This window comes from Pseudoliparis swirei, chromosome 10, assembly GCF_029220125.1.
Source record: "Pseudoliparis swirei isolate HS2019 ecotype Mariana Trench chromosome 10, NWPU_hadal_v1, whole genome shotgun sequence".
Classification (NCBI taxonomy): Eukaryota; Metazoa; Chordata; class Actinopteri; order Perciformes; family Liparidae; genus Pseudoliparis; species Pseudoliparis swirei.
The window spans coordinates 3,466,656-3,484,086 of NC_079397.1; the positions used below are offsets into that span (position 1 = coordinate 3,466,656).

The 17,431-nt window shown below is 47.6% G+C and overlaps 1 protein-coding gene across 2 annotated transcripts in view; it reads right to left on the minus strand.

The window, feature by feature from the left end:
* Positions 1-17,431, minus strand: part of LOC130200532 (transmembrane and coiled-coil domain protein 3-like) — a 42,057-nt gene that overhangs the window by 20,877 nt on the left and 3,749 nt on the right. Inside the window, exon 1 of one of the 2 annotated variants that reach the window (XM_056424900.1) lies at positions 9,796-10,052. The exons of the other annotated variant lie outside the window; for it this stretch is intronic. Within the exon in view, the coding sequence (XP_056280875.1) occupies positions 9,796-9,798 (3 nt within the window). The 5' untranslated portion in view covers positions 9,799-10,052. Of the gene's footprint in view, positions 1-9,795; positions 10,053-17,431 lie in introns of those variants that run through there. 2 annotated transcript variants of the gene reach the window in all.

Sequence of the window (17,431 nt, forward strand, 5' to 3'; positions counted from 1 at the left end):
GATTCAACAACGTTTCTGGTGGCCATCCATGAAGAAAAATGTGGCCGAGTATGTAGCGGCTTGTCCGTGGTGTGCGTGTAATAAGACCTCATCTCAAGTTAAGATGGGCTTGCTCCAGCCGCTGCCGATTCCCCATCGTCCTTGGTCACACATTTCGATGGATTTTGTGACAGGATTTCCTCATCCAGAGGCAAGACTACGGTTCTAACAGTGGTTGATCGATTTTCAAAGATGGCTCACTTCATCCCATTGACCAAGCTTCCTCTGCCAAAGTCACCGCAGAGGTCATGATGAATCACGTATTCAGGATCCATGGATTCCCTAATGACATTGTTTCCGACAGGGGTCCACAATTCATTTCCGCCTTCTGGAAAGAGTTTTGTCGACTCATAGGTGCCACCGTCAGCCTGTCATCAGGATATCACCCTCAGTCAAATGGACAGTCAGAGCGTCTGAACCAAGAACTAGAGACTACGCTACGTTGTCTCGTCTCCCGGAACCAGACCACCTGGGTGACCACCTCACATGGGTCGAGGTTGCCCACAATACCCTTCCCACGGCCACAGGTCTCTCTCCATTCCATTGTGTCAATGGTTTCCAGCCTCCACTTTTCCCTAACAACGAGGAAGAGGTGATGGTTCCATCGGCACATGCCATGATCAGACGTTGTCGCAGAGTTTGGGCTGGTGCTCGCCAGTCTCTTCTCCAGTTCAGCTCGGATGAAGGCTGTTGCGGACGTTCATCGCAGGGTCGCTCCTCCTACAGTCCAGGCCAAAAGGTTTGGCTCTCTACCAAAGACTTACCACTCCATGTCGCCTCAAAGAAACTGGCTCCGAGATTTGTGGGTCCGTTTCCAGTGTCCAGAGTCATCAACCCGGCCGACGCTTGCAACTCCCCAGGACCTTGAGAGTGCACCCAACGTTTCACGTTAGTAGAATCAAGCCGTGTGAGAGCACACTTGTTCCCACCTCAAGCCCCTCCACCGCCCCAGTTCTTTGAAGGGGTGGCGTTTACAAGGTCCGTAAGCTACTGGAGGTCCGTAATAGGGGAGGGCAAGCAATTCCTGGTAGACTGGAAGGGTTACGGTCCTGAGGCTAGAAGCTGGATAGCTGCTTCATTTATCATAGACAAGACTCTTATCCACGACTTTTACAATCAGCCTGGGCCATCAGGAGTTGGCCCTAGAGGGGGGGGGTACTGTTGTGCACCGACAGATATGCTAGAGAGGTTCATGTCATTTATGTTCGCTTTCTCTCATTCCAGGCTTCCTGATTGTTTTCACCTGTCATCACACCTGTCTCCTATGCTCATCAGTGTCAGCCCGCCCTGATTGGTCCCACCTGTGTCTTGTTACCATGTGCTTAAATTCCCTGTCTCCCAGTGTTCCTTGTCAGTTGCCTGGTCTTTTGCCATGATCAGGTCGGGTTATGTTGTGCTCTTGAAAAGTTTTTGATCCCTCACTACGTGAGCGCTTTCATTTTGTTCACTGCAGAACCGAAGAATAAAGTACTTACAAATACTTTATCTCTGTCTCCCGGGTCGTGCAATTGGGTCCTACTTCCTAAGTGTCTGAGGTCGTAACACAACAACAACAGTGCATTTTAAAGCACGACGCTGTGCAGCCGACCTCTCCAGTCATCTGGTCTCTTAATGAATGACTAATGATATTTAATGACAAAGCTCCATATTTAGAGAGGAGTGTATTCCCCGTTAACGAGACGTCGGCATGGAACACTTCCCACATGCTGACGGATCGTTTACGATCGGCACCGTCGTTTGCAGTTTATTATTTCAGCACGAGAATTTAAAAAACACAATCAATCAATAAATCACACTGCCTCGGGGGATGGGTCTGAATGGATATCGAGTTAAACATCCATTACTAACCGGAGAGCTCAGCATCAGATAATGACTCAATGACAGATGGACAGAAACGACGGGACTACATTTATTTACCCATTCACATGAATTAACACTCACTGATTTTAATAAATAATCCACACTATTAGTCTTTGAAAAATTCAACAATGTAAAAAATAAAAAAAGTTTTAACGGCAAAACACTTTTCACACACACACACACACACACAAACAAACGGTGCAGCTACATTCAACACCTCAATGGAGAAATGCTCCACTTTTAGACGCCTGCTCTCACAACACACACCCACACACACCCTTCTGTCAACACGCCATGCAAACGCGCATAAGTTGCGTAACAATGACTGGCAGGTGTGTGTGTGTAGGGCGGCAACCGTTACCTGACACACAATCACTCAATTAGCCGACAGGTGATCTGCTTATACAAGTATGTGTAGTACTAACGCTCCGACACTATTTAGTTTTTTATGTAAAAGTTTTAGTCTATAAAATGTCAGAAAATACCCCAAAACTTAATAATAAGCTATTTTAAAAATTAAAAACTGTAATCTTTATGTTTTAGAAGCTGAAACCAACAAATATGTGAATGAATGTGTGTGTGCATGTGTGTGTGTCCCTGCATCTGTACGTTTTAATATGAACTAAATTCACCTCACATGCAGAAGCTGTTGAGTGGTTTAAAAAGAAGAAGAAAAAAAACAAATGTAGGCAGCTAACCAAACACATCTGCTCAACGAGTGTAATAATAGGCAGTGAATCAGCGTTATGTGATGCGTGTGTGTGTCTGTGTGTGTGTGTCTGTGTGTGTCTGTGTGATTGTGTCTGTGTGTGTGTGTGTGTGTGTGTGTGTGTGTGTGTCTGTCTGTGTATGTCTGTTAGCCCAACACAGGATCTCTTTGACGAGCAGAGCATTTGTGTGTTGGTTAATCCTCACCGTGTTATTGACACACCCGGCAATCACTGCTGGTGTGTGTGTGTGTGTGTGTGTGTTGAATGGCTGTCGGTTTAACCCACTCGATCCCTAATCCAGAAGCGACCGCGAGCAGAGAGAACCCTCGGGAGACGTCTCAATCATTTACATTCACGCCGGGTTCCCACGCCGCCGCCGCCTCCCCCCCTCGCATGCCACGTCCCTCCAAGCATCATCTATTCCACCGGTTGCCCCCGACAACAGACGCCGCTGAGCACCTCGCTCATAAACACCAGCGGGGCGAGTCGAAGACCATCAGTCAGCCCCCCCCCCCACTCCCATTCAACGACGATCACTCCCCCCGTCAAACAAAGGCCAGCGCATCACCGTGATTTGTGGTGCTGATGGAGTGTGTGTGTGTGTGTGTGTGTGTGTGTGTGTCGGGGTTCCTGCATCCCACAGAAGCAACGCGCTCCGACCCGTTGAGTTCTGCTCCATTCGTCCACTTTCCACCTTAATGAGAAGAATGTGTTCGTTCACATCTTAAATCTCCAGTTTTAAAACACGACCCTGAACGCACCGAGCCAGCAGAGATAAAAGAAGAAGAAGAAGTAAAGGGAAGGCGGGGCTTTGATTAATTAACCCTTTCAGGTCAATAAAAGCACAACATTCTCACAGTTGAGGAGAATGAGTGGATTTTCACTCCCGCTAATTAAAGACCCGTCGATCAGCCAATCGGTAAGCTCCAAACCACGACTGATGTGAAAATGGAGACTGCAGTTTGAAGACGGAAAGCTTCCTCTCTCTCTCTGTGTTGCATTATGGGTAAGAGATTAAATAGAAGGGACTTCAAAAGGACCCTGAATACCTTCAGCAGTCTAAATATAAAAGACGCCGGTTCCTCCCTTTGTCGTTTGTTTTGTTCGTTACGTCAGCAGCGAATCTCTCCGTTCATTCTTTTTTCTAAAATAATCCCACAGGCGTAATAGTCATAAAAATACAAAGACAATCACAATTTCCCGTGTTTAGCTTTTTTTTTTACGTTTTCTTTTTGGGTAACCGAAACCCTCGGGAGGCTTCTTGTGGTCAGAAGACTAAAATATCTTTAGACCCGTTTTATGATATTTCATAAAACCATTAAAGGGTGAGGATTACCTGCAGGGCGATCAATGAAGGGAATATATCCCACACTATCGAGAACCCCTGAACCCCCCAGAGTGACGTCTGCAGTTAAACACTGAAGCATCTTTATTGACCTGAATCTAAAGAAGTAGAACCAGAATCCTCGAAAGACACAAGGGAAGCTGTCAGGGGCTCAGAGGAGGAAACACACACACACCCTCCTCTTTCCTCCAGATCAAACACACACAAGTTCTGGAAGAAATCTTTCTCTTTGAAACTGATCTAATGAGAGAGAAAGCTACTCGGTGCATTAATTATACACCACAACCATCACACACACACAGCTAATGTGAACAACCAGAGACATTTAAGCACCCTCCATATCGATGTATAAATAAAGCTACTCCACTACAGTCCTAAACAAATCAATAACCTCATATTAATCGTCCGTCCGTCCGTCCGTCCACACACACACACACACACACACACACACACACACACACACACACACACACACACACACACACACACACACACACACACACACACACACACACACACACACACACACACACACACACACACACACACACACACACACACACACACACACACACACACACACACACAGTATTCACAACATCAAGTCTGCTTCTTTTCCAAATGTGTAGAGCTCCTACTGGGAGTGTTGCATTCTGGGTAGTTTGAAGACGCCCTGTTAGTTATATTAATAAAGTGTTAACGCGGCTTTAGACACACTCATTATCTGAATTGTTCAGCTGATGTTCTCTGTTTGTGCTCCAGACTCCTCTTCCTCCTCCTCTTCCTCCTCTTCCTTTACAAACGCTAGACTGTCTGGGAAGAAATGACTAATGCTGAACGCTGTCACAGCAACTACCACTCAGGGGCCCTGTTCAAGGCTCCTCCTCAAGGCTCCTCCTCTAAGGCTCCTCTTTAAGGCTCCTCCTCAAGGCTCCTCTTTAAGGCTCCTCCTCAAGGCTCCTCTTTAAGGCTCCTCTTTAAGGCTCCTCCTCAAGGCTCCTCTTTAAGGCTCCTCTTTAAGGCTCCTCTTTAAGGCTCCTCCTCAAGGCTCCTCTTTAAGGCTCCTCTTTAAGGCTCCTCTTTAAGGCTCCTCCTCAAGGCTCCTCCTCAAGGCTCCTCTTTAAGGCTCCTCTTTAAGGCTCCTCCTCAAGGACCCTCTTTAAGGCTCCTCCTCAAGGCTCCTCCTCTAAGGCTCCTCTTTAAGGCTCCTCTTTAAGGCTCCTCCTCAAGGCTCCTCTTTAAGGCTCCTCCTCAAGGCTCCTCCTCTAAGGCTCCTCTTTAAGGCTCCTCTTTAAGGCTCCTCCTCAAGGCTCCTCTTTAAGGCTCCTCTTTAAGGCTCCTCCTCAAGGATCCTCTTTAAGGCTCCTCTTTAAGGCTCCTCTTTAAGGCTCCTCCTCAAGGCTCCTCCTCAAGGCTCCTCTTTAAGGCTCCTCTTTAAGGCTCCTCCTCAAGGACCCTCTTTAAGGCTCCTCCTCAAGGCTCCTCCTCTAAGGCTCCTCTTTAAGGCTCCTCTTTAAGGCTCCTCCTCAAGGCTCCTCCTCAAGGCTCCTCTTTAAGGCTCCTCCTCAAGGATCCTCTTTAAGGCTCCTCTTTAAGGCTCCTCTTTAAGGCAAGTCGCGAGGCGGGGGCCTCCTAATATACACAAAGGACACTTGGGGGGAAAACACAAACATAGTGAGTAACCACTGTTCCCCAGACGTAGAATATATGACTGTTAAATGCCGGCCCAGATACCTACCAAGAGAATTTAATGTTGTATTGATAACCGCAGTGTACATTCCACCCGATGCTAACGCTAGCGTGGCGCTAGGTGAGTTGCACGATACAATTAGTAAACAACAAAACACATACCCTGAGGCTGTCCACATTATTGCGGGGGACTTTAACCATGCTAACTTAAAGGTAGTGCTTCCCAAACTCTACCAGCATGTTAGATGTGCCACCAGGGGAGATAAAACATTAGACAAGGTATATTCTAACATCAAGCTGGGCTATAGAGCCAGAGCATTAGCACACCTAGGCCAGTCAGACCATGTGTCCCTACTCCTAATCCCATCCTACACCTCCATCAGAAAAAGGGTTCCCACCACATCAAAGACAGTTAAAACCTGGCCTGAAGGTGCCACTCCACAGTTGCAAGACTGCTTTGAGTCCACCGACTGGGGTCTTCGAGCACGAGGACCTGGAACAGTACACTTCAGCGGTCCTGGGTTACATTAAGCACTGCATAGACTCCGTCACCGTGGACAAGCGTATCCGGGTACATCCCAACACGGCCGTGGATGACGGGAGAGGTGCAGCGTCTGCTCGAGAGAGGAACACCGCCTTCAGCTCCGCAGATGGGGAGCTATACAGCACGGCCAGAGCCGACCTGAAGCGGGGATCAGAAGGGCCAAGGCGGACTACAAGGCGAAGATTGAGGACTGCTTCCAGAGTAACGACTCCAGGCAGGTGTGGCAGGGGGTCCAACACATGACAAACTACAGACCCAGCCACCCTCGGCCGACGGGGCGACCCTCAGTTGGTGGAAGAGCTGAACTCCTTCTACGCCCGCTACGAGGTGGGACCAACGGAAGCAGCCACACCACATCCACCAGCCCACAGCAGCCTCATCCTCACGGAACACGGGTGAGACGCACGCTGAAGGCCGTGAACCCGAGGAAAGCAGCAGGGCCGGACGGCGTCTCGGACGGGTGTTGAGAGACTGCGCCGACCAGCTGGCAGGGGTCTTCACCAAGATCTTCAACCAGTCCCTGTCCCAGGCCACCGTCCCATCCTGCCTGAAAACCTCCACAATCATCCCGTGCCAAAAAGAAAACCATCAGCTGCTTAAACGACTACCGTCCAGTGGCACTCACCCCATCCCCATGAAGTGCTTCGAGAAGCTGGTTCGTTCCACATCATCTCATCCCTTCCGCCGGCCTGGACCGTCACCAGTTTGCATACAGAGCAAACAGGTCCACGGATGACGCCATCGCCACAGCTCTCCACTCTGCCCTGTCTCACCTGGAGGGGGTGGGGAGCTACGCACGGCTGCTCTTCATGGACTTCTGCTCGGCATTTAACACCATCCTTCCTGACAGACTGGTGACAAAACTGTCAGACCTGGGATTATCACACTCTACCTGCCGTTGGATTAAGGACTTCCTGTCTGACCGCCCCAGAGGGTGAGGATAGGTCCCCACACCTCCACGGCCCTCAGCCTCAGCACCGGGTCCCCCAGGGCTGCGTGCTGAGCCCCTACTTTACTCCTCTACACTAATGACTTCACCGCCGCCCACCCCAGCAACTCCATCATAAAGTTTGCTGACGACACCACTGTGGTGGGCTGCATCTCCGGGTGACGAGACGCTGCATCGCGACGAGGTGGAGCAGCTGTTTGTGTTGTGCAAAGCGAACAACCTGCAGCTGAACAAGCTCAAAACCCAGGAGATGATCATCGATTACAGAAGGAAGAAAACTGTCATCCAGCCCCTGTACATTGACGGGAACTGTGTGGAGAGAGTCTCGGTCTTCAGATTCCTGGGCGTTCACCTGGCTGAGGACCTGTCCTGGAGAACCAACACCACGGCGATCGTCAAGAAGGCACAGCAGAGACTCTACTTCCTGAGAATACTCAGGAATTACCACCTCAGACAGGATCTGCTTGTGTCCTTCTATCGCTGCTCCGTGGAGAGCGTCCTCACCTATTGCATCTGCGTGTGGTTCCTCAGCTGCACAGCCGCAGAGAGGAACGCGCTTCAGAGGGTCGTCAACTCGGCCCAGAAGATCATCGGTGCCCCTCCTCCCTGCAAGAACTGTACAGCTCTCGCTGCCTTAAGAAGGCAGTCAAGATCCTCAAGGATCCATCTCACCCGGCAACGAACACTTTGTACGGCTGCGCTCAGGCAGGCGCTTCAAGACTATGTATACCCGGACCAACAGACTTAAGTTCAGCTTCTTTCCGAGGGCCATAAGCGCACTAAACGCTGCTAAGTTTTTAGAGAGTCAAATGTCGCATCCCCGTTCAATATGAGGAATCGTGCAATAAAAACTTAGGTTTACACTAAGAAATATGCCTAGTTTACATACGTAGTTTATTATACTTATTTTTATATTTATATTTACATCCATAGATCTCATTTATACTTATGTATAGTTCCCCTATGTCTATTTATGATTCATTCTGGTTTTTATATTGTCTTGTTTATATTGTCTTGTTGTTTTTATATTGTCTATTGTCCTATTAGCACCTTGGGATTGCATCTAAATTTCGTTGTTCCTTTACACAATGACAAATAAAGATCATTCATTCATTCATTCATAATGCTTCTCTTTAATGCTCCTCTTTAAGGCTCCTCTTTAAGGCTCCTCTTTAATGCTTCTCTTTAATGCTCCTCTTTAATGCTCCTCTTTAAGGCTCCTCCTCAAGGCTCCTCTTTAAGGCTCCTCCTCAAGGATCCTCTTTAAGGCTCCTCTTTAAGGCTCCTCTTTAAGGCTCCTCCTCAAAGCTCCTCTTTAAGGCTCCTCTTTAAGGCTCCTCTTTAATGCTTCTCTTTAATGCTCCTCTTTAAGGCTCCTCCTCAAAGCTCCTCTTTAAGGCTCCTCTTTAAGGCTCCTCTTTAAGGCTCCTCTTTAAGGCTCCTCTTTAAGGCTCCTCTTTAAGGCTCCTCCTCAAGGCTCCTCTTTAAGGCTCCTCTATAATGCTTCTCTTTAATGCCCCTCTTTAAGGCTCCTCTTTAATGCTCCTCCTCAAGGCTCCTCTTTAATGCTCCTCCTCAAGGCTCCTCTTTAATGCTCCTTCTCAAGGCTCCTCTTCCTGCACCCAGCAATATGTTTCCATAAAGTGTTTCCTCGCTTTGTCAAATAAAAAAAGGACGAGAGGAACGGCGACAAAAGAAATAATAAAAAACTGTGTTCATAAATCCCTCTGAATGTACCTGTGTGTGTGTGTGTGTGTGTGTGTGTGCCGCCGACGCCAAGCAGACTGCAGGGCAACCGCACCACCAGAGCCGTGGGCGACTCTCCTGTGGGAGTCAACACAGAACTCTCCTCCACAATCAAGTCCAACTGGAAACAAATGGAGAACATTATAAAGCAATCTAAAAAATGTGGGAAATTAACGTGAATTACACGACAATAAGGAAGTAAGTGCACCTCCACGTGGACGTGGAACACTCAGGCGTGTATCCAGTTTGTTTGTTTGTTGACATGTTGTTCAACACCTCCACTCAATGCCCACACGCATTAAATCCCTGATGCAAATCGGTCCTTGAATGCACCTTGGGAGAACACAACAGCCTCCCACTGGCGTTGTTCCACGTGCGTAATAACCATATAAATCCATATGTGACCTCCAGCTGCAGGCAGACAGGTTGCTGGGTGACGCCACACAAAGAAAGATAAATAAACAACAACAGTCTTCTATGTGCACAACATGTCAACAGGACTTTTAAACACTGTGCTGAGTTCACGGCCGGCTCGTCTGCGCCAGACTCCGTCATGCCAATCTGTCAATTTAAACGCCGCAACGCCAACTGGCGCACAGCTGCGGTGCATGTTGGGAGTCCGGAGAATAAGAAGATGAGGATGTTAGGAAAAGGGGGAAAGAAGAAGGTGGAGAAGAAGAAGGGAACACAGTGCAGAGGAGTGTGTACATGTGCGCAGAAGAAGGTGCATGAAAGAAAAAACGTGTCGGCTTGTCAGCTGTTTAAAGAGGTGGCACGCGCACACGCACAAGCACACACACACACACACACAAAGGAAAGGAGGATTTCCAACTCTTCTTCTCCACTGAACTCGACGGTCCGCTCGGTGTAGAGACGCACGAGCGTGTCCGGTGAACGGAGGACGCATATTTACCATTGTCCGTTAACGGGCCCCCCGCGGAGCGGAGGGTCGCCGCGCCGCTCCAGGTGAACTTTTCTCCGCTGCGGAACAACGAGCTCCGGACATATTACAGGTCTCGTTGTCTTCTCGTCTTCCCGTCGCGTCTCGTGCTCACGCGTAAAGTTGCCCGTTGCCCGTCGTCGCCATGGCCATGGCGACGTCCGTGCCGCTGCTCGCTGCCCGGTAGACCCCCGAGCCGACGGTGTGGTTCGAAGCCCCGGTCAGCCCCGCTCCCGGTAATCCCTCCAAACGCTCCCGCGAGCCAGAGAAGCACACAATGTGTGATTAAGCCCCGCCCACCGGTTTATACAGAGGGAGGGGCGGCGGGAGATATCGAATACACCCACTCTGAGGACACGCCCACTTTAATTAATTCATAACCCGAGCTCCAAATAAAAGTACTTTAACGAAAATTGACAGTATATACTTTAAAAATATATATATAATAATCATTAAAAAAATATATATAAACAAGAGAAACAACTGTGTAGTGTTTTCAAATAAAGGTAGTTATATGAAAATATACAGTATATACTTTAAAAATTAATATATTTATATATATTATTTTTTAAAGTATATATATATATACTATGGAAGTCAAAGTATACATCAAGATATATACTTTTCTCTGTGGATCAAACTAAAGGTAATAAACAGAGAAAAAAATAACTGTGTAGTGTTTAAAAAGAAGTAGTTTTACGAATATATACAATATATGCATTAAAAATATATATTTATATAAAGTATTACATTATTCTTATTAAAAACACAATGCAGATTAATCTATATAACAACTTAAAATGTTGAATGATATTCACATGTTTTGGATTGAAATTATAATCCGACAAAGAATAAAGGAAGTGTAGTTGTCAAATAAATGACGGTGGAGGGAAGAGTAATATTTCCTTTAATCCCTTTATTTTGAAATGTATGTGAAGTAGACAATGATCAGCTGATACTCGTCTCTTCTCGTTTACTGTCCTCATCGGTTGCATGCAGACTCTTTGTGTGTACGCCGGATTAAAATCACATATTTTCGGGCAGGTGACCGTGAAGCCTCAGATGATGAATCACCCAACAAAAAGGGGGAGGGTCATACATGATTTAAGGCCACAGCCGGTCTACTCTGGCATGACTGATAAAGAAAACCAGTTAGTGTTGCCGTCATGTGATACGGCATGAAGTATTCATCCACGCCACGTGAGAGCTCGGCCCGACACACCGACAGGTGTTTCATCCCCGCCTCACATTCTCTCCATTCCCCAGACCTCATCCCCCTCTTTCACGCACCTGTCGACCTGCGGCCCACTGCCTGAGGACGGCGGGTCAACCACCGTGACAAGTGTGTGTGTGACAGGCCGGACCCTCGAAGACCCCCCGGTGAGCGCCATGGCACTCTGCATCGAGGCTGATTCAACACACATACATACACACACATACATACACACACACACAGACACACACACACAGACACACACACAGACACACACACAGACACACACACACACACACACACACACACAGACACACAGACACACACAGACACACACACACACACAGACACCCACACACACACACACACACACACACACTCTCTCTCTCTGACGTGCCTGTAGTTTCAGTTCTTCATCTAAATGTCACCGTTTGAGGCTCTCAGCATTTTCTCTGCTTTGATGTCAGAACTCACGATACGATAATAAAACGTACCCAATCCTTTGTGTGCGTGTTCATAACATAATGTTTACATAACATAATGTTTACAGAACATAATGTACCCTAACCCCCCCCCCCCCCCACCAGAGATGTGTTGTGACTTCCTGCAGCACTTCCTGCTCCTGGTCGGGAGAGTTGAGGTGGGGCTCCGGATGTTTTTTTTTGGGAAAAGCTCTGGAATGTTTGCCGGAGTCGGGGACGGGTCTGTGAGGGAACCGGAATGTTCTTTCTGGGAAAGTTCCTGGGTGGGAACAATCTGCATCGGGGGCGGTGCAGGATGTTCTGGTGGGTTCTTCCCTCCCATGTTTAGGTGACCCGGTCAGACCTCTTGATGATGTGAGCGAAGGTTCTGATATGAGAGTTATTGCATAACTCACATATCTCATATCTCTCATAACTCATAACTCATATCTCTCATATCTCATATATCTCATATCTCATAACTCATATATCTCATATCTCTCATATCTCATATATCTCATATCTCATATATCTCATAACTCATATATCTCAAAACTCATATCTCATAACTCATATCTCTCATATCTCATATATCTCATATCTCATATCTCATAACTCATATATCTCATATCTCTCATAACTCATATCTCTCATATCTCATATATCTCATAACTCATATCTCATAAATCTCATATCTCTCATAACTCATATTTCTCATAACTCATATCTCATAACTCATATATCTCATATATCTCATATCTCATAACTCATATCTCTCATATCTCATATATCTCATATCTCATATATCTCTCATAACTCATATCTCTCATATCTCATATATCTCATAACTCATATCTCATAACTCATATATCTCATATCTCTCATAACTCATATATCTCATAACTCATATCTCATAACTCATATCTCTCATAACTCATATCTCTCAACTCATATATCTCAAAACTCATCTCTCATAACTCATATCTCATAACTCATATCTCTCATAACTCATATATCTCAAAACTCATATCTCTCATAACTCATTTATCTCATAACTCATATCTCTCATAACTCTCATAACTCATATCTCTCATAACTCATATAACTCATATCTCATACCTATCATATGGCGCCGTACGTGATGGCCGCTGTGTTGCGAGCTCCCGGATTTTGTAGCAGTTTTTTTATATTTATTCTTCTTATTGCGACTATTTTTGCACAAAACGTTAGCAGCCGGTTAACGTACGACAGATGCACACTTCTGGAGATTGGATCGGCAGTTGCTCGCCGCCTACCAGAGTTTTTCAACTCTTACTCGGACGTCCCGCCAGGAACAGTAGCGGAACTATCTCCGTCCATTTTAGGCGCGATCTCACGCAAACGTCGCCGACGGAGGGGGAAGCGAGCTGGCGTGCTGGTTAGGCTGAGACGTCGAGCCAATCGACCCCCACTACCCACCATTTTACTGGCAAATGTACAGTCTTTGGACAATAAGCTATGCGAGCTACAGGCTCGTATTCAATTCCACCGGGAAACTAAGGACAACTGCATCATCTGCCTTACGGAGACATGGATGTCGGAGGATGTTGCCGACTCAGCCATCGAGCCGGCAGGATTTTCCGTCCACCGCGCGGACAGAACAAAGACTCTCTCTGGTAAAGATCGTGGAGGGGGGGTATGTCTCATGATAAACAGATCTTGGTGCAACCAAAGTCATGTACATACTCTCAAGTCGTTCTGTTCCCCGGACCTGGAGTACCTAATGCTCTTGTGTCGACCATTCTGGCTACCGCGGGAGTTTACAGCAGTCACCGTAACTGCTGTGTACATTCCGCCTCAAGCTAACACGGACATAGCGCTGAAGGAACTCTACGGGGCGATCAGCGAGCAGGAGTCGGCACACCCCGAGGCTGCTTTTATTGTGGCGGGGGACTTCAACAAAGCGAACCTGAAGAAAGTTCTCCCGAAGTTTTACCAACACATAAAAAGCAACACGAGGGGGGAGCGGATTCTAGACCACTGCTACACTCCCTTCCGGGATGGATACAAAGCCCTCCTCCGCCCACCGTTCGGCAAATCGGACCACCGCTCCATCCAACTACTCCCCGCCTACAGGCAGAGGCTTAAGCAGCAACCAATCGCTGTGAAGGAAGTGCAACGCTGGTCGGACCAATCGGAGTCTATGCTACAGGACTGTTTTGAACGTGCGGACTGGGATATGTTCAGGGTCGCGTCGGACAACAACGTCAGTGAGTACGCGTCCTCAGTCACCGGGTTCATCAAGAAATGCATAGATGACGTTGTTCCTACCAAGTCGGTTCGGATTTATCCCAACCAGAAACCGTGGATAAATGGCGATGTTCGCGCTGCACTCCGCACGCGTAACACCGCCTTTGACTCCGGGAATATGGCGGAATACAAAAGAGCCCGCTACGACCTCCGTAAGACCATCGGCTCTGCCAAGCGGGAGTTCAGGAACAAGGTGGAGGAGAAGCTCAAGAGCCATGACGTGAGAGGTGTGTGGAAGGGGCTACAGACAATCACGGACTTCAGAGGAGAACCAGCGGTGAAGAGAACTCCTCTACCTCCCTCCCAGGCGAGCTAAATACGTTCTTCGCTCGGTTCGGACGTGAGCGGCAGCCCGCCGAAGGCAGCGCCGCCGAGGAGACCAGCCTGCTGATCATCTCAGAGGCCGACGTCGCAGAGCCTTCAAGCGGGTGGACATCCGAAGGCAGCAGGTCCCGACCACATCCCGGGCGCGCCCTCAGAGCATGTGCAGACCAGTTGGCAGGAGTCTTCGCAGACATCTTCAACCTCTCCCTGTCCCAGGCTGTTGTTCCTGAGAGCTTCAAGATGTCCACCATTGTGCCTGTCCCCAAACACCCCAAGGTAACCTGCCTGAATGACTGGAGACCCGTAGCCCTCACCTCGATTGTCAGTAAATGCTTGAGAGGTTGGTCAAGGACTTCATTTGTTCCATGTTGCCTGCCACGCTGGACCCATGGCAATTTGCATATCGTCAAAACAGATCCACCGACGACGCATTGCCATGGCACTTCACACCGCCCTTTCCCACCTGGAGGAGGAACTGTTGTGTCGAATGCTGGTTGTGGACTACAGCTCAGCGTTCAACACTATTGTTCCCGCCAAGCTCGACACCAAGCTCAGAGGTCTAGGCCTGCACTCTACCATGTGCAGCTGGATACTGGACTTCCTGTCGGGCCGCCGCCAGGTGGTGAGGATGGGCGGTACCACCTCAGAGCCGCTGACCCTCAACACGGGAGCCCCTCAGGGATGCGTGTTGAGCCTCTCTACTACTCCCTGTACACCCACGACTGCCCGGCCATGCACAGCTCCAACGTCATCATCAAGTTTGCTGACGACACAACAGTGTTGGGGCTGAGCACCGTCGCCGGCGAGACAGCCTACAGGGAGGAGGTTGGATCACTGGTACAGTGGGGCCAGGAGAACAGCCTCGTCCTCAACGTCAAGAAGACCAAGGAGCTGATCGTGGACTACAGGAAGCGGAGAGGAGAGCACACCCCCATCTCCATAGACGGAGTTGCAGTAGAGACGGTCAGCAGCTTCAAGTTCCTCGGCGTGCACATCTCCGAGGACCTCACATGGACCACGCACACCACTCACGTGGTGAAAAGGGCCCAACAACGCCTGTATTTCCTTAGGCGACTGAGGAAATTCAACATGGCCCCCCGCATCCTCAGAACATTCTACACCAGTACCATCGAGAGTGTTCTGACAGGTTGCATCACCGTCTGGTACGGGAACTGCACCGCCCTGGGCGTAGGGCACTACAGAGGGTGGTGCGGTCGGCACAGTACATCGTTGGAGGTGAGCTTCCTCCATCCTGGACATATACACCAAGCGGTGCGTGGCCAGGGCCAAACGGATGCTGAAAGACAATAACCACCCGGCCACAAACTGTTCACCCTTCTACCGTCAGGCAGGCGATACCGCAGTATCAAGTGCCGCACAAACAGACTGAGGGACAGCTTCTTCAGTCAGGCCATCAGGCTGCTGAACAAGGACTGAGACCCTCATTAACACTATACACCAGAACATATTCTGTGAATATCTATGGCCATGGTGTATATTTTATTACATTGTTTATATATATATATATTGTATATATATATTGTATGTATATACATATATATATATATAGTCTCAAAAAGTGTATATTTTATTACATTGTTTTATATATATATATTGTCATGATGTATATTCTATTACACTGTTTTATATATATATTGTTAATACTTTCTTCTTTTTTGTGTGTGGATATTGTATAGTTTATTCTCATTCTTATTCTTTTTTTAGTCTGCTACTGCTGTCGGGTGTTTTGCACATAAGAATTTCACGAACCGATTATACTTGTATAAAAGGGGATGTGACAATAAAAACTTGAAACTTGAAACTTGAAACATAACTCATTTATCTCATAACTCATATATCTCATAACTCATATATCATAACTCATATATCTCATATCTCTCATAACTCATCTCTCTCGCTTCTCTCCCCACATGACTGACTGAAGGGAACTGGACACACCTGTAGGACGCACCGTGCTTAAGAGGTTCTTCTTCTTCTGTGGTTTCCTTTCACGCGTCCTACATGTGTTCCCTCCACCCAACGTTCCCATCTGGAGGACGTACGCATATCGGTTCCCATATTCCACCGCCGGGGAACCCGAGTTCTTTAATACGCGTGAGAACAGAAACCCCAGACGTGAACAGAAAGCGAGAGCGGTCCTGATCCGGCCCGGTTCTCTCTCTCTGAGTCAGACAGGAAGTGGAACTCTCTCCACTTCCTCTTTCCCTCTCAGACGGCTGGAGACAGAAACTGGGATGGAGACGAGGTCACGTCGTGTTTATATTCCTGCACACGGAAAAAATAATGGTTCTTAAATGGTTCTTTAAAAAGGGTTTGTGGTTCTACGAAGAACCATCACCACCTGAAGAAGCATTCATTCGCTGGAGGCACCATATATAGGTTCTTTGAAGAACCCTGGTTTGAAAGGTTCTTCGTGGAAACAAAAATGCTGCCATGAAGAATTATTCTTTGAAAGTTCTTTGAGACACATTTATAGGTTCTTTGAAGAACTATTTAAGGAAATGGTTCTTTAAAGAACCCTGGTTTGAAAGGTTCTTCGTGGAACCATAAATGGTACTTTAAAGAACCATATTTTGAAGGTTCTTTGAGATACCTTTATAGGTTCTATTTAAGGAAAACTATTAAACTCTTTAAGGAAATGGTTCTTTGAAGAACCCTGGTTTGAAAGGTTCCTTGTGGAACCAGAAATGGTTCCTCTATGTGGCATCTCTCTGAAGAACCTTTTTTCGGTTGGCTTCATTTTTCTGTGTTTGCGTTCAAGGAAGTTTTTTATTTGCCATCTGTGCGTAGACCAGCAGTCCAGACACATCGGAATTATTTTTGCAGGGTTTCCAATCCATTACACGAGTAAACGATGTCGGGAGAGAAGAAAGAAAACGCCGCTGGCGAAAGAGAGTCAGATTACATTTTGAACATTGACAGTCACGACTCCCGCCGGGTTCCTTGAGGCCGATGTCACCGTGGCACGGAACCTTTTATGAGCTTAAAATATAATAATCTGCAGCCGCCAGCTGGGAACACGTCTGCATCAGGTGAGACGGAAAGACTTGAATAAAAGCTGCGAGTCGCCTTTCATCCCCTTGCAGAGCAGAATCAATGAAACACACACACACACACACACACACACACACAAACACACACGCATAAACACACACACACAAATACACACACGCACAAACACACACACACACGCACAAACACACACACAAACAAACACACACACACATCCTTTAGGCTCAGTAACTGGAGCAGGGAGTGTGTGTGATGTATTTTTGGATGACATAATCCTCGCCGATAGAAG